The sequence below is a fragment of the Salvelinus fontinalis genome, unplaced genomic scaffold (genome assembly GCF_029448725.1).
Source record: "Salvelinus fontinalis isolate EN_2023a unplaced genomic scaffold, ASM2944872v1 scaffold_1771, whole genome shotgun sequence".
NCBI classification, from domain to species: Eukaryota; Metazoa; Chordata; class Actinopteri; order Salmoniformes; family Salmonidae; genus Salvelinus; species Salvelinus fontinalis.
In genome coordinates, this window is record NW_026601980.1 from 346 (window position 1) to 19,421 (window position 19,076).

The window sequence follows — 19,076 nt, forward strand, 5'->3', positions numbered from 1 at the left end:
AAACCTAGAGAGGAACCAGGCTATGAGGGGTGGCCAGTCCTCTTCTGGCTGTGCCGGGTGGAGATTATAACAGAACTATGCCAAGATGTTCAAAAATGTTCATAAGTGACAAGCATGGTCAAATAATAATCATGAATAATTTTCAGTTGGCTTTTCATAGCTGATCATTAAGAGTTGAAAAACAACAGGTCTGGGACAGGTGGCGGTTCCATAACCGCAGGCAGAACAGCTGAAACTGGAATAGCAGCAAGGCCAGGCGGACTGGGGACAGCAAAGAGTCACCACGGGCGGCAGTCCAGACGCATGGTCCTAGGGCCCAGGTCCTCCGAGAGAAAGAAAGAGAGAAGGAGAAAATTAGAGAGAGCCAAGATTTTCAAAATGTTCATAAATGACAAGCATGGTCAAATAATAATCAGGAATAAATCTCAGTTGGCTTTTCATAGCCGATGTGCACCTCATCTAATATTACATACTTTTAATATTCATACTTTACTTTTTACATACTTTTTTCAATATTGGTGCATAATCTTTATTTAAAATATCAAAGGGATGCAACAGGCACCCATTTCGTGGAACAACCCTTTAACATTTGCATTTTAGGCCCTGTTTAGAGAGATTAATGCCTCTTGTAAGACCCTATGATTATAATAGACGGTCGTAAATTCACTATCTGTTTGATGTTCTCATTCACACAGGAGAGAGACATGACTATTGTGGATCCTCTGGGGAGCCTCAACAACATCCTGATGCTGACGAGTCAGAGAAGAGTCTCTCCAGATCAGAACACCAGATGGTACAGCATGGTCTGGTCTAACATACAGCTTGCTCTATCTGGGTCTGGGCTGGGTTTCTGTAAAGCACTTTATGACAACAGTGACATCAGCATCCATAATGATATGTGTCTGTGTCCCCTCTTTATGGTTACCAGGACAACGCTAGCCCTTCCGTCCTCCCGGAGTCCACGTGTCGTGCATCTCCCGGTAGCACCTTACTGCTGGGTATGAAGAGGTTGTCTGTGCTGCTGGTGGACTGCAGGAAAACAACGGGGCTGAGTGGAACTGTGAGAGGAGGAGAAGAGAAGAAAGGATCAGATTTGACTCATCAAAGTAAGTAGTTTAGTTTGAACAAATACAATAGATCTGGTATCTGTTACCAGGACAACCAGCAGAGTTCTGTTAGTTGACAGGAAGATAGACTGGTATCTGTTACCAGGACAACCAGCAGAGTTCTGTTAGTTGACAGGAAGATGGACTGGTGGATATGGATGTTATGAATATCATAACACTGAAAAAGGATTCTGCCAATGAAAAGAGAGAAACCAATAGACCATATAAAACCTTGAAAGTTATCTTTGGAGAAAAAGTTTAAAGATTATCCGATATGAGGTGCATGTTTTACAAAAACTTTCCCTGAAAACATTATGGATGTTACATTGTCTGTCCCAGTCAAACCCCTATCTTTACCAGACTGTACAACAGGCAAACTAAACTCCAGACACTGTTAATTAATTAACTAATACTGGAGGAAAGCTGTGATCAGGCTGCCCACTCAAGAGAAAGCTTCAAACTGTAACTAGTGCCGGCAACCTGGTTCAGGTTATCAATCAATCAACCTACCAGGGTAGTTACAAACAGTACAGAAATTAAATCATCAACATATTTTGATCATATCTTTACTAATTTGCAGAAATGTGTTTGAAAGCAGTATCCAGATCCATCAGATGTAGTGATCACAATATAGTAGCCATATCTAGGAAAAGCAAAGTTCCAAAGGCTGGGCCAAATATTGTGTAAAAGAGTTCATACAATAAGTTTTGTAGTGATTCCTATGTTGTTGATGTAAATAATATTTGTTGGTCCGTGGTGTGTAATGATGAGCAACCAGGCGCTGCCCTTGACACATTTGAAAATGCTTATCCCAGTTACTAATAAGCATGCACCCGATAAGAAAATGACTGTAAAAACTGTTAAATCCACGTGGATTGATGAGGAATAGAAAAATGGTATGGTGTAGAGCAGTGGTTCCCAAACGTTTTATAGTTCCGTACCCCTTTAAACATTCAACCTCCAGCTGTACCCCCTCTAGCACCAGGGTCAGCGCACTCTCAAATGTTGTATTTTGTCATCATTGTAAGCCGGTCACACACACACACACACTATACGATACATTTATTAAACATAAGAATGAGTGTGAATTTGTCACAACCCGGCTCGTGGGAAATGACAAAGAGCTCTTATAGGACCAGGGCACAAATAATAATCAATAATTTAGCTCTTTATTTAACAATCTTACATATAAAACCTTATTTGTTCATTGAAATTTGTAAATAACTCACCACAGGTTAATGAGAAGGGTGTGCTTGAAAGAATGCACATAACTCTGCAATGTTGTATTGGAGAGAGTCTCAGTCTTAAATAGTTTCCCACACAGTCTGTGTCTGTATTTAAAACATGTCTATACTTTGCCCCTTGATAACCAGCGCACTTCTGTATGTTGTAAAAGTGTGACATGGTCACTGCCCATATCATTGCATAGTGCAGAAAATACAGGAGATTTCAGGGGCCTTGCTTTAACTAAGTTAACCATTTTCACTGTAGTGTCCAAAACGTCTTTCAAGCAGTCAGGTATTTCCTTGGCAGCAAGAGCCTCTCGGTGGATGCTGCAGTGTACCAACATCAGCAGCAGCTACGTTTGGCTACATATGGACCGTTAGTGGAATTCCCTCGAGAGATTAACGGTTAATGTGATTGGATGTTAATTATTTAACTAGGCTACCTGTATTTGACTTTGTTATTTCGCTGAACGCTAGATGGTTTAATTTTATTTTTGGCAGTGAAATGAGACTCCCAGTGGTGGAGTGTAGGGGGGTAATAATCTGTATTACCTCCCAGTGGTGGAGTGCAGGGGGGTAATAATCTGTATTACCTCCCAGTGGTGGAGTGCAGGGGGGGGGGTAATAATCTGTATTACCTCCCAGTGGTGGAGTGCAGGGGGGTAATAATCTGTATTACCTCCCAGTGGTGGAGTGCAGGGGGGTAATAATCTGTATTACCTCCCAGTGGTGGAGTGCAGGGGGGGTAATAATCTGTATTACCTCCCAGTGGTGGCGTGCAGGGGGGTAATAATCTGTATTACCTCCCAGTGGTGGAGTGCAGGGGGGTAATAATCTGTATTACCTCCCAGTGGTGGAGTGCAGGGGGGTAATAATCTGTATTACCTCCCAGTGGTGGAGTGCAGGGGGGGTAATAATCTGTATTACCTCCCAGTGGTGGAGTGCAGGGGGGGTAATAATCTGTATTACCTCCCAGTGGTGGAGTGCAGGGGGGGTAATAATCTGTATTACCTCCCAGTGGTGGAGTGCAGGGGGGTAATAATCTGTATTACCTCCCAGTGGTGGAGTGCAGGGGGGTAATAATCTGTATTACCTCCCAGTGGTGGAGTGCAGGGGGGGTAATAATCTGTATTACCTCCCAGTGGTGGAGTGCAGGGGGGGGGGGGGGGGTGTAATAATCTGTATTACCTCCCAGTGGTGGAGTGCAGGGGGGGTAATAATCTATATTACCTCCCAGTACCTCCACTAACTGAAACTAATTGTATGGATTTTTCCCTAATAATAATGTAAAATTAACATCTGTACAGAAAGACTCATGTGAAGGCCTAATTACAGAGGAGGAACTACTTGATGCAATTGGGGCCTTTAAGGATGGGAAAACTCCAGGACTGGATGGCATACCAGTGGAAGTATACAAACATTTTTTTGATATACTCAAAGGACCATTATTAGCTTGTTTTAATCACTCCTATATAAATGATAGATTAACAACAAGAAGGTGTGTGCAACAAGAAGGTGTGATATCATTATTACTGAAACAGGACCCAAGTGGTATATATAAAGATCCAGTCCATTTAAAAAATTGGAGACCTCTTACACTTCAGTGTTGTGATGCAAAAATCCTAACAAAATGCTTGGCGCATAGAATAAAAAAAGTTTTGTCAGATATTATTCATCCTAATCAGACAGGTTTTTTACATGGACGATACATTGGAGATAATATAAGGCAAGTACTGGAAACAATAGAACACTATGAAATATCGGGGACACCAGGCCTGGTTTTCATAGCTGATTTTGAAAAGGCTTTTGATAAAGTACAACTGGAGTTTATATATAAATGGCTAGAATATTTCAATTTTGGGGAATCTCTTATAAAATGGGTAAAAATTATGTATAGTAACCCTAGGTGTAAAATAGTAAATAATGGCTACATCTCAGAAAGTTTTAAACTATCTAGAGGAGTATAACAAGGTTGTCCACTATCGGCATATCTATTTATTATTGCCATCGAAATGTTAGCTGTTAAAATTAGATCAAACATTAATATTAAGGGATTAGAAATCCAGGGCCTAAAAACTAAGGTGTCATTGTACGCTGATGATTCATGTTTTCTTTTAAAACCACAACTAGAATCTCTCCACGGCCTCTTAGAGGATCTAGATACATTTGCTATCCTCTCTGGATTAAAACCAAATTATGATAAATGTACCATATTACGTATTGGATCACTAAAAAATACACATTTTACATTGCCATGTAGTTTACCAATTAAATGGTCTGACGGTGATGTGGACATACTCGGTATACAAATCCCAAAAGAAAGAAATGATCTCACTTCAATAAATTTTTATAGAAAGTTAGCAAAAATAGATAAGATCTTGCTACCATGGAAAGGAAAATACCTGTCTATTTGTGGGAAAATCACCCTGATTAACTCTTTAATCATATCACAGTTTACCTATTTGCTTATGGTTTTGCCTACACCTAGTGACCTGCTTTTAAAATTATATGAACAAAAAATATTCAATTTATATAACGAATATGAATTCGGAGGGCAGAAATTATTAAATATTAAAGCATTAGACCTCTCACTAAAGGCATCAGTCATACAAAAGTTATACTTAAATCCAAACTGGTTCTCTAGTAGATTGGTACGAATGTCTCATCCTATGTTCAAGAAGGGCCTTTTTCCCTTTATTCAGATTACACCTGCTCACTTTCGGTTGCTTGAAAAGGAAATAATTTCCAAAATATCTTTATTTTTTAAACAAGCCTTAGAAAGTTGGTTGCAATTTCAGTTTAATCCACCTGAAAGGACGGAACAAATAGTACAACAAATCTTGTGGTTAAATTCAAATATAGTAATTGATAAAAAAACTGTATTTATCGAAGAAATGTTTAAAAAAGGTATAATTTTTGTGAACGATATCATAAATAGGACTGGTGGAGTAATGTCACACATGCAGCTAACACAGACATATGGAAATGTCTGCTCTACCCAAAATTACAACCAATTAATTGCAGCATTACCACAAAAATGGAAGAGGCAGGTGGAAGGGGATAAAAGTAAGGAACTTGTATGTCGGCCTTATATTAAAGAACATAAATGGTTAAAGAAAAGTGTGATAAATAAAAACATATACCAATTTCATTTAAGGACCAAAAAACTTACAGCTGTGCCATATAAATTGCAAAATAGTTGGGAAGAGATTTTCGATGTACCCAATTCCATGGCACATGGTTTATGAATTGATACGCAAAACAACGCCGGATTCAAAACTTCGAATTTTTCAATTTAAATTATTGTACAAAATTCTTGCAACTAATAGAATGTTATATATATGGGGGATACAATCTTCCCCGCTTCTGTAGATTCTGCTGTGAGGAGGCAGAGTCATTAGACCATTTATTTTGGTATTGTCCGCATGTAGCTTGTTTTTGGTCACAGGTCCAGGAATGGTTGAAGAATTGCAACATTTGCGTAGAACTAACGCTACAGATAGCAATACTGGGGGATTTGAAAAGCCATAGTCAATTAATCAATAATATAATAATTATTTTAGCAAAAATGTTTATTTTTAATTTACAATCCGTGGAAGCTATGAGAATAGGAAGATTCAAATCTTTTGTGAAGCATCACAGCACAGTTGAAAAATATATGGCATATAAAAATCCGAAATGGATGATGTTGGAAGATAGATGGGAAAGGTTGAGTGGAGCTGAAGGGTGGGACTAATAACAAGATAAACAATATAGGGCATACGGGATCTGTGAAATGTGTATAGGTGCGGAGCTATTGTGAAATAGCACAGTTACAAGTGGAAATCAAACTGGATGGACAACAGAAATAGAGGAAGGACTAAGAACAAACAAGAAAGAACTATTATAAAGTAGACTGTGTCTGTAAAATGTGTATAAGATGTATAAATTGAAGGTAAAAACAGAAATGTTTATCAGTTTACTCCAATTGGGGGATCGGTGGTAGGGTTTGCAGGGAATAATAATAAAGGTATACTCTTTAAAAAAGTATTTATGTCTATGTAGGTATGTGTATGTATATATGTGTATATGTATGCAGACGTGAATGGATATATATATTTACCCCAAAAAATATGGGGGATTGGAAATGATGCAGACAATTACATTGGAAGCAACATTCTTTCCGCAATATTAAGCTGATCCACCCCCCCACCCAAAAAAAATAAAAAAAATAATAATAATAAAATAAAAAATAATAATAATAATGTATATTACCTCCCAGTGGTGGAGTGCAGGGGGGGTAATAATCTGTATTACCTCCCAGTGGTGGAGTGCAGGGGGGTAATAATCTGTATTACCTCCCAGTGGTGGAGTGCAGGGGGGTAATAATCTGTATTACCTCCCAGTGGTGGAGTGCAGGGGGGTAATAATCTGTATTACCTCCCAGTGGTGGAGTGCAGGGGGGTAATAATGTATATTACCTCCCAGTGGTGGAGTGCAGGGGGGGTAATAATGTATATTACCTCCCAGTGGTGGAGTGCAGGGGGGTAATAATCTGTATTACCTCCCAGTGGTGGAGTGCAGGGGGGTAATAATCTGTATTACCTCCCAGTGGTGGAGTGCAGGGGGGGTAATAATCTGTATTACCTCCCAGTGGTGGAGTGCAGGGGGGGGGTAATAATCTGTATTACCTCCCAGTGGTGGAGTGCAGGGGGGTAATAATCTGTATTACCTCCCAGTGGTGGAGTGCAGGGGGGGTAATAATCTGTATTACCTCCCAGTGGTGGAGTGCAGGGGGGTAATAATCTATATTACCTCCCAGTGGTGGAGTGCAGGGGGGTAATAATCTGTATTACCTCCCAGTGGGAGCTGCCGGAGCCGACCTCCAGTCATGAGCTGCCAGAGCCGACCTCCAGTCATGAGCTGCCTTCCGGTCATGAGCTGCCTTCCGGTCATGAGCTGCCCTTCAGTCATGAGCTGCCCTTCAGTCATGAGCTGCCTTCCGGTCATGAGCTGCCTTCCGGTCATGAGCTGCCTTCCGGTCATGAGCTGCCCTTCAGTCATGAGCTGCCCTTCAGTCATGAGCTGCCCTTCAGCCATGAGCTGCCCTCCAGTCATGAGCTGCCTTCCAGTCATGAGCTGCCCTCCAGTCATGAGCTGCCCTCCAGTCATGAGCTGCCCTCCAGTCATGAGCTGCATCTAGTCCGGAGCAACCTCTCTGTCCGGAACTGCCCCTCTGTCCTGAGCTACCCCTCTGTCCTGAGTTATCTCCTCTATTTAGGAGGGACCTTTGGGAAGGTTCCTAGACCAGGGTAGGGGGCGAGGGTCGCCACTCAAAGGACGCTAAGGAGGGGGACAAAGACAATGGTAGAGTGGTGTCCTCGTCCTGCGCCGGAGCCGCCACCGCGGACAGATGCCCACCCAGACCCTCCCCTTGAGTTTTAGGGGTGCGCCCGGAGTTCGCACCTTGAGGGGGGGTTCTGTCACGTTCCTGACCTGTTTTCCCTTGTTTTTGTATTTGTTTAGTATGGTCAGGGCGTGAGTTGGGGTGGGCATTCTATGTTCTGTGTCTAGTTTGTCTGTTTCTGTGTTCAGCCTAATATGGTTCTCAATCAGAGGCAGCTGTCAATCGTTGTTCCTGATTGAGAATCATATATAGGTGGCTTGTTTTGTGTTGGGGATTGTGGGTGGTTGTTTCCTGTCTCTGTGTTCGTGTTCTGCACCAGATAGGACTGTCTCGGTTTTCACGTTTGTTGTTTTGTATTGTTGAAAGTGTTCACAGTTCGTTAAATTAAACATGTTGAACACTAACTGCGCTGCATTTTGGTCCTCTCCTTCATCCCAGGAAGAAAGCCGTGACAATAATAATGTAGACCCTGTATATAGTGTATATAATAATGTAGACACTGTATAAAGGGTATATAATAATGTAGGCACCGTATATAGTGTATATAATAATGTAGACACTGTAGATAGTGTATATAATAATGTAGACACTGTATATAGTGTATATAATAATGTAGACACTGTGTATAGTGTATATAATAATGTAGGCACTGTATATAGTGTATATAATAATGTAGGCACTGTATATAGTGTATATAATAATGTAGGCACTGTATATAGTGTATATAATAATGTAGGCACTGTATATAGGGTATATAATAATATAAAGTGTATATAATAATGTAGGCAATGTATATAGTGTATATAATAATGTAGACACTGTATATAGGGTAAATAATAATGTAGGCACTGTATATAGTGTATATAATGATGTAGGCACTGTATATAGTGTATATAATAATGTATATAGGGTATATAATAATGTAGGCACCGTATATAGTGTATATAATAATGTATATAGTGTATATAATGATGTAGGCACTGTATATAGTGTATATAATAATGTATATAGGGTATATAATGATGTAGGCACTGTATATGGTGTATATAATAATGTATATAGGGTATATAATAATGTAGACACTGTATATAGTGTATATAATAATGTAGACACTGTTTATAGGGTATATAATAATATAAAGTGTATATAGTGTATATACTAATGTAGGCACCGTATATACTGTATATAACAATGTATATAGTGTATATAATAATGTAGACACCGTATATAGTGTATATAATAATGTAGGCACTGTATATAGGGTATATAATAATATAAAGTGTATATAGTGTATAAAATAATGTAGACACTGTATATAGTGTATATAATAATGTATACACTGTATATAGTGTATATAATAATGTAGACACTGTATATAGTGTATATAATAATGTAGACACCGTATATAGTGTATATAATAATGTAGGCACTGTATATAGTGTATATAATAATGTAGGCACCGTATATAGTGTATATAATAATGTAGACACTGTATATAGTGTATATAATAATGTAGGCACTGTATATAGTGTATATAATAATGTAGGCACCGTATATAGTGTATATAATAATGTAGGCACTGTATATAGTGTATATAATAATGTAGACACTGTATATAGGGTATATAATAATATAAAGTTTATATAGTGTATATAATAATGTAGTTACTGTATATAGTGTATATAATAATGTAGGCACCGTATATAGTGTATATAATAATGTAGACGCTGTATATAGAGTATATAATAATGTAGACACTGTATATAGTGTATATAATAATGTAGGCACTGTATATAGTGTATATAATAATGTAGACACTGTATATAGTGTATATAATAATGTAGGCACTGTATATAGTGTATATAATAATATAAAGTGTATATAGTGTATATAATAATGTAGACACTGTATATAGTGTATATAATAATGTAGGCACTGTATATAGTGTATATAATAATGTAGGCACTGTATATAGTGTATATAATAATGTAGACACTGTATATAGTGTATATAATAATGTAGACACTGTATATAGTGTATATAATAATGTAGAGACTGTATATAGTGTATATAATAATGTAGACACTGTATATAGGGTATATAATAATATAAAGTGTATATAGTGTATATAATAATGTAGACACTGTATATAGTGTATATAATAATGTATATAGTGTATATAATAATGTATATAGGGTATATAATAATATAAAGTGTATATAGTGTATATAATAATGTAGACACTGTATATAGTGTATATAATAATGTTGGCAATGTATATAGTGTATATAATAATGTAGGCACTGTATATAGTGTATATAATAATGTAGACACTGTATATAGGGTATATAATAATATAAAGTGTATATAGTGTATATAATAATGTAGACACTGTATATAGGGTATATAATAATATAACGTGTATATAGTGTACATAATAATGTAGACACTGTATATAGGGTATATAATAATATAAAGTGTATATAGTGTATATAATAATGTAGGCTCCGTATACAGGGTATATAATAATGTAGGCACTGTATATAGTGTATATAATAATGTAGACACTGTATATAGTGTATATAATAATGTAGGCACTGTATATAGTGTATATAATAATATAAAGTGTATATAGGGTATATAATAATGTAGACACTGTATATAGTGTATATAATAATGTAGGCACTGTGTATAGTGTATATAATAATATAAAGTGTATATAGTGGATATAATAATGTAGACACTGTATATAGTGTATATAATAATGTAGGCACCGTATATAGTGTATATAATAATGTAGGCACCGTATATAGTGTATATAATAATGTAGACACTGTGTATAGGGTATATAATAATATAAAGTGTATATAGGGTATATAATAATATAAAGTGTATATAGGGTATATAATAATGTAGACACTGTATATAGTGTATATAATATTGTAGACACTGTATATAGGGTATATAATAATATAAAGTGTATATAGTGTATATACTAATGTAGGCACTCTATATAGTGTATATAATAATGTAGGCACTGTATATAGGGTATATAATAGTGTAGACACTGTATATAGTGTATATAATATTGTAGACACTGTATATAGTGTATATAATAATGTAGGCACTGTATATAGGGTATATAATAATATAAAGTGTATATAGTGTATATACTAATGTAGGCACTCTATATAGTGTATATAATAATGTAGGCACTGTATATAGGGTATATAATAGTGTAGACACTGTATATAGGGTATATAATAATATAAAGTTTATATAGTGTATATAATAATGTAGGCAATGTATATAGTGTATATAATAATGTAGACACTGTAAATAGGGTATATAATAATATAAAGTGTATATAGTGTATATAATAATGTAGGCACTGTATATAGTGTATATAATAATGTAGGCACTGTATATAGTGTATATAATAATGTAGGCACTGTATATAGGGTATATAATAGTGTAGACACTGTATATAGGGTATATAATAATATAAAGTTTATATAGTGTATATAATAATGTAGGCAATGTATATAGTGTATATAATAATGTAGACCCTGTATATAGTGTATATAATAATATAAAGTGTATATAGTGTATATAATAATGTAGACCCTGTATATAGTGTATATAATAATATAAAGTGTATATAGGGTATATAATAATATAAAGTGTATATAGTGTATATAATAATGTAGGCACTGTATATAGGGTATATAATAATATAAAGTGTATATAGTGTATATACTAATGTAGGCACTCTATATAGTGTATATAATAATGTAGGCACTGTATATAGGGTATATAATAGTGTAGACACTGTATATAGTGTATATAATATTGTAGACACTGTATATAGTGTATATAATAATGTAGGCACTGTATATAGTGTATATAATAATGTAGGCACTGTATATAGTGTATATAATAATGTAGGCACTGTATATAGTGTATATAATAATGTAGGCACTGTATATAGTGTATATAATAATGTAGACACTGTATATAGGGTATATAATAATATAAAGTGTATATAGTGTATATAATAATGTAGACACCGTATATAGTGTATATAATAATGTAGGCACTGTATATAGTGTATATAATAATGTATATAGTGTATATAATAATGTAGGCAATGTATATAGTGTATATAATAATGTAGGCACCGTATACAGGGTATATAATAATATAAAGTCTATATAGTGTATATAATAATGTAGGCACTGTATATAGTGTATATAATAATGTAGGCACCGTATATAGTGTATATAATAATGTAGGCACCGTATACACGGTCAATTGGATGGATTGTTTTGGCAAAGGAGAAATGTTCACTAACAGGGATTTAAACAAATTTGTGCACAGAATTTGAGAGAAATAAGCTTTTGTGTGTATGGAAGAATTATGTTATTTCAGCTCATGAAACATGGGACCAACACTTTACATGTTGCGTTTATATTTTTAGGAACATCTATCCAAAATATGTCACGCAATTTTTTTACTTTACACAAAATATCATGACGTTAATGATAGTCCAAAAAATGTAAATGTGTGAACATCTAAATACATCAAAATGCCGTTGTGTCGAACCCTGTCTCCAACGGGGAGATGTTACTGATGTGCTTTGTGTTTGTCTCCAACAGGGAGATGTTACTGATGTGCTTTGTGTCTGTCTCCAACGGGGAGATGTTACTGATGTGCTTTGTGTTTGTCTCCAACGGGGAGATGTTACTGATGTGCTTTGTGTTTGTCTCCAACAGGGAGATGTTACTGATGTGCTTTGTGTCTGTCTCCAACGGGGAGATGTTACTGATGTGCTTTGTGTCTGTCTCCAAGTTTTGGATTTCCACACAAAATTACTTCTTTACTTATTTTATGTTTAAGGAAGTGTGTGGGTCACATTCTGTATCATAGAGCTATGAAAGTTATATATTTAGAACCACCTGCTCGATTGGAATCCAGCAACGTCTGTGTCTTGAGTGTCATAGAACTGTCTAGTTCTTTGTGTTCTGACTTGTAAAACAGAATGAATAAAATAAGTAACGTAAACATATTATCAGTAATTACCAGGAAGCTCTACAACATCATTTGTTTAAAATCACACCTAGATTAAAACTGGCCTCAGATTATTGAGGGATCTGATTTGGATTAAACCTCATAGCAAGGCAGTTTTATCATGTGGAGATTTCATGCTGGTCTCTCTTAAAATAAGCACTGTCTTTGGCAGGAGGAAAACCAGACATGGAGGAACCAGAGACATCCAAACCAGCAAGACAACACCTTTGCTCCCAGATTGGAAAAAGTTTTACCAAGTTAGGAAGCCTGAAAAGACATGAGAGGACACACACAGAACCGAAGCCACAAAATTGCGCCCAGTGTGGAAAGAGTTTTAGCCACTTCGGAAATCTGAAAGCTCATGAGCGAACACACACACGGGAGAGGCCTTTCCATTGCTCCCAGTGTGGAAAGAGTTTTAAGCGGTTAGACACCCTTAAAACTCACGAGCAAATACACACAGGGGAGAAGCCATACCATTGCGCCCTGTGTGGAAAGAGTTTTAGCCAGTCAGGAAGCCTGAAAGTTCATGAGCGAATACATACAGGGGAGAAGTCATACCTTTGCGCCCAGTGTGGAAAGAGTTTTATCCAGTCAGGAAGCCTGAAGGAACACATGAGACTGCACACAGGGGAGAAGCCTTACTACTGCTCACATTGTGGAAAGCGTTTTAACCATTTAGTTAGCATGAAAAGACATGAGAGGATACACACAGGAGCAAAGCCACACCCTTGCTCCCAGTGTGGCAAAAGTTTTAAGCGGTTAGACACCCTCAAAGCTCATGAACGAATACAGACAGGGGAGACACCATACCATTGCACTCAGTGTGGAAATAGTTTTTGCCAGTCAGGAAGCCTGAAAGTTCACGAGAGAATACACACAGGGGAGAAGCCATACCAATGCTCCCAGTGTTCAAAGTGTTTTACCCATTTAGGAAGCCTGAAGGAACACATGAGACTGCACACAGAGGAGAAGCCTTAAAAATGTTCAGACTGTGGGAAGACATATTACTCATCACAGTCACTTAAACGTCATGTGAGAATCCACACAGGAGTGATTAATGAGTTCTCCTAGTGTGTAAACTCATGTTTCACATCACATTGACTTAAAATTCATCAGAGAACATACACAGTGCTCCCATTGTCTTATATTGTTGACTGAGAATGTGTTTACTTGTTTATACCAAATGAAATGAAATGGTACAAAGTATACTCAAACATATATGTGTATGTTTTTATTAGAAAACATTAATTGAATATGGAGTCTATCAGTTTGAACATAGACTAGATCAGATTCCATGTTTAAATGGTCCTTTTTTAAACTCTGACTAAGTGTTTAACTGGGTGTGTCATTCCTCCAGCACTACAGATAATCAAGTGATATTTGGATGTGATGCATTTGTTCCATTGTTTACATTTGCATTGTTGGTCCACTGATGATTTAATGAAATTAAAATGTTCAGACTCTGTAATGGAAAATGTTAATTGAATGTGTCAACATAACCGAGTATGTGACTAACCTTGTGAAACTGTCCTATTATAATCTCCTGTTCTTGGAAGTATCATTCTGTGTTGCAAACCAGCTGCACCTGTGCCCTTGTATGAATAAAGTCCCTCCCAGGAACAGGAAACTATAAAGATATGTGCCCATCACCCAATGCTTCAGGAATTCAGACTGTCTACACTGCGCTGTGTACCTCTGTTATTCTCTCCGAGCTCAGAAATAAAGAATCTTGGTTTGACTTGGACTCCACCCAACTGGCAACCTAAATTCAATGACATGTAACATTTTGTGTTGATTTCATGTTGAATTCACTCTAGTTGACGACTCAAAGAAATGTAAATAGAAACTAGATGTTGAACTGATGTCTGTGCCCAGTGGGCTGGTTTGAATAAGTGGCAGTAGTTGGATCAATATCCACCTTAGTTGGTTACGGGATTGTCAGCCATCTCCTTCAGAGCCGTTCTTCACATAATCTATTACATCATAAAACACTACTCAACCCATATGATCTATTACATCATAAAACACTACTCAACCCATGTGATCTATTACATCATAAAACACTCTTCAACCCATATGATCTATTACATCATAAACACTACTCAACCCATATGATCTATTATATCATAAAACACTACTCAACCCACATAATCTATTACATCATAAAACACTACTCAACCCATATGATCTATTACATCATAAAACACTACTTAACCCATATGGTCTATTACATCATAAAACACTACTCAACCCATATGATCTATTACATCATAAACACTACTCAACCCATATGATCTATTACATCATAAAACACTACTCAACCCATGTGATCTATTACATCATAAAACACTACTCAACCCATATGATCTATTACATCATAAAACACTACTCAACCCATGTGATCTATTACATCATAAAACACTACTCAACCCATATGATCTATTACATCATAAAACACTGCTCAACCCATGTGGTCTATTACATCATAAAACACTTTTCAAGCCATATGATCTATTACATAATATAACACTACTCAACCCATGTGATCTATTACATCATAAAACACTACTCAACCCATGTGATCTATTACATCATAAAACACTACTCAACCCATATGATCTATTACATCATAAAACACTACTCAACCCATATGATCTATTACGTCATAAAAGTCTAATAAAACGTATACAAAAATGTCATAGAGAATTCATATTTACTTTATTTACTTTAAAATATGGCTATATATATACTATATTTATATATATACTGAACAAAAATATAAACGCAACATGCAACAATTTCAACGATTCACAGTACATATATGGAAATCAGTCAATGTCAAATTCATTAGGCCCTGATCTATGGACTTCATTAGGCCCTGATCACATGACTGGGCAGGGGTGCAGCCATGGGTGGGTCTAGGAGGGCATAGGCTCACCCACTGACGAGCCAGGCCCAGGTCCAGCCAATCAGAATGAGTTTTCCCCCACAAAATGGCTTTATTACAGAGAGACGTTCTACTCGGTTCCGTCCCGCAGGTGAAGAAGCCGGATGTGAAGGTCCTGGGTGGGTGTGGTTACGCATGGTCCAGGTGGCTGGTCTCAGTCTCCCGCAGGTGAAGAAGCCGGATGTGGAGGTCCTAGGTGGGTGTGGTTACGCATGGTCTGCATTTGTGAGGTCGGTTGGACGTACTGCCAAATTCTCTAAAACGACGTTGTGTAGAGGAATTTACAGTACCAATCAAAAGTTTGGATAAACCTACTCATTCAAGGGTTTTTCTTAGTTTTTACTATGTTCTACATTGTAGAATAATAGTGAAGACATAAACTATGAAATAACACATATGGAATCATGTAGTAACCAAAAAAGTGTTAAATCAAAATAGTTTAGATTCTTCAAAGTAGCCACCCTTTGCCCTGATGACAGCTTTGCACACTCTTGGCATTCTCTCAACCAGTTTCATGATGTTGTCTCCTTGAATGCATTTCAATTAACAGGTGTGCCTTATTAAAGTTAATTTGTGGAATTTCTTTCTTTAATGCATTTGAGCCAAGCAGCTGTGTTGTGACATGGTAGGGGGGGTATACAGAAGATAGCCTTATTTGGTAAAAGACCAAGTCCATATTATGGCAAGAACAGCTTAAATAAGCAAAGAGTAACAATTGTCCATCATTACTTTAAGACAGGAAGGTCAGTCAATCCGGAAAATTTCAAGAACTTTGAAAGTTTCTTCAAGTGCAGTCGCAAAAACCCTCAAGCGTTATGATGAAACTGTCTCTCATGAGGACCTGCACAGGACAGGAAGAACAAGAGTTACCTCTGCTGCAGAGGATAAGTTCATTAGAGTTACCAGCCTCAGAAATTGCAACCCAAATTAATGCTTCACAGAGTTCAATTAACAGACACATCTCAAGATCATCTGTTCAGAGGAGACTGCGTGAATCAAATCAAATGTATTTATATAGCCCTTCTTATATCAGCTGATATCTCAAAGTGCTGTACAGAAACTCAGCCTAAAACCCCAAACAGCAAGCAATGCAGGTGTAGAAGCACGGTGGCGAGGAAAAACTCCCTAGGCTATGAGGGGTGGCCAGTCCTCTTCTGGCTGTGCCGGGTGGAGATTATAACAGAACATGGCCAAGATGTTCAAATGTTCATAAATGACCAGCATGGTCAAATAATAATAATCACAGTAGTTGTCGAGGGTGCAGCAAGTCAGCACCTCAGGAGTAAATGTCAGTTGGCTTTTCATTGCTGATCATTAAGAGTATCTCTTATCAGGCCTTCATCGGGCCTTCATGGTCGAATTGCTGCAAAGAAACCACTACTAAAAGGACACCACTACTAAAAGGACACCAATAAGAAGAAGAGACTTGCTTGGGCCAAGAAACACGAACAATGGACATTAGACCGGTGGAAATCTGTCCTTTGGTCTGATGAATCCAAATTTGAGATTTTTGGTTCCAAACGCAGTGAGACAAGACTAACTACCAATTGACAAAAATTGGGGAGAAAAGGGGGGTGAAAAATATAAATATAATAATAATCATTTTTAAAAAGTCTGCCCCAAAATGTCACTTTTTAATTTTTTTTTTTTTTTTTTACTTTTTACATTAGTGATTAGTCAAAATGTAAAAAATGTGAACATTTAAATCAACATTGTGTTGAACCCTTGAGAGAACGGGGAGGTGTTACTGATGTGCTTTGTGTCTGTCTCCAATGTAAAAAAGAAACTTCCACACTAAATTACTTCTTTACTTATTTTATGTGTTTTTTTTTTTTAACAGTATTTTTATTGGAATTTCACAATTTTCACCCATTAAAGAGATACAACAACAGAGACCAGGCAACAAAAACAAACAACAAAGAAAAACAGCACCCGCCTACACATACCTGCGCATACATATATATATACACATATACATATACATACACATACACATATACATACACATATACATACACACACCATCCTCCTCCCCCCGCTTCTCCCACCCTATCCCCATCATTGCGTCTCTCAATACACACATTTTAAACAAACTTACAAACAGAAATTAAACAAAAAAAGCTCGGTTTAAACTAAGAAGTTAGGTTCCACACATGGAACATAGTGTACTTATTTTATGTATAAGGAAGTGTGTAGGTCACATTCTGTATCATACAGCTATGAAAGTTATATATTTACAACCACCTGCTGATAGGAATCCAGCGATGTTTGTGTCTTGAGTTTCCTAGAACTGTCTAGTGTTTTGTGTTCTGACTTATAAAACAGAATGAAGAGTTAATGTTAACATATTACCAGGAAGCTCTACAACATTTGTTTTAAAATCACACCAAGATTGTTTTAAATGATGAAATGTTTGAAAACTGGCCTCAGGTTATTGAGGGATCTGATTTGGATTAATTTGCGACATATTTTCATGTGAATATTCTCAAATCGGCATAAAACAATATATGCCTTTTCCCACCAGAAATGTTTCTATCAAACAGCCTTATTGCGGATAAAAGGCTTTGTGTGATTACGTAGTGCATTCCCATGTACCGAATGAAAAATACAAGTTAAATGGGTTTCCATCTCATTTTCACACAGGACTGCAAAACCCTTTGGATAAAAGTCTCTGCTAAATGGCAGATATATCCACTGGTTATACCAAACATTTGGAACACCTTCCTAATATGGAGTTGGACCCTCCACTTTTCCCCTCAGAACAGCCTCAATTCGTCGGGGCATGGACTCTACAAGGTACTGAAAGCTTTCCACAGGGACGCTGGCCCATGTTGACTCCAGTGCTTTCCACAATTGTGTCAAGTTGGATGGATGTCCTTTGGGTGCAGTGGAGGCTCCTCAGAGGAGGAAGGGGAGACCCATCCTCCTGAGTGATTTTCAGAAAAATAAAAATGGTAAAACATTTAGAAAGTTATCCTTTTTAGATAAAACTATACTAAATATAATCACGTCACCAAATAATTGATTAAAACATACTATTTTGCGTCCTCCTCTGGGTGCATTGACTTCAATACAAAACCTAGGAGGCTCATGGTTCTCAAGCCCTTCCATAGATTTACACAGTAATTATGACAACTTCCGGAGAACGTCCTCCAACCTATCAGAGCTCTTGCAGCAGGAACTGACATGTTGTCCACCGATTGAAAGGATCAGAGAATGAATCTAGGACTGAAAGCACAAGCTACAGCTAGCTAGCACTGCAGTGCATAACATGTGGTAGTAGTTGAGAGAGTTTTTGTCATTTATTTTCCACTTTCAGTTTCACTTACTTAGCTAGC

At 36.9% G+C, this 19,076-nt stretch overlaps 1 protein-coding gene across 1 annotated transcript; it reads left to right on the top strand.

Moving 5' to 3' along the window:
• The first annotated feature begins 688 nt into the window (after positions 1 to 688).
• Positions 689 to 14,530, top strand: LOC129849945 (zinc finger protein 239-like). The gene is made up of 3 exons (XM_055916625.1): positions 689 to 793; positions 929 to 1,106; positions 12,961 to 14,530. The coding sequence occupies exons 1-3, from the start codon at positions 791 to 793 to the stop codon at positions 13,767 to 13,769; spliced, it is 990 nt and encodes a 329-aa protein (XP_055772600.1). The 5' UTR covers positions 689 to 790; the 3' UTR covers positions 13,770 to 14,530.
• The last annotated feature ends 4,546 nt before the right edge of the window (positions 14,531 to 19,076 follow it).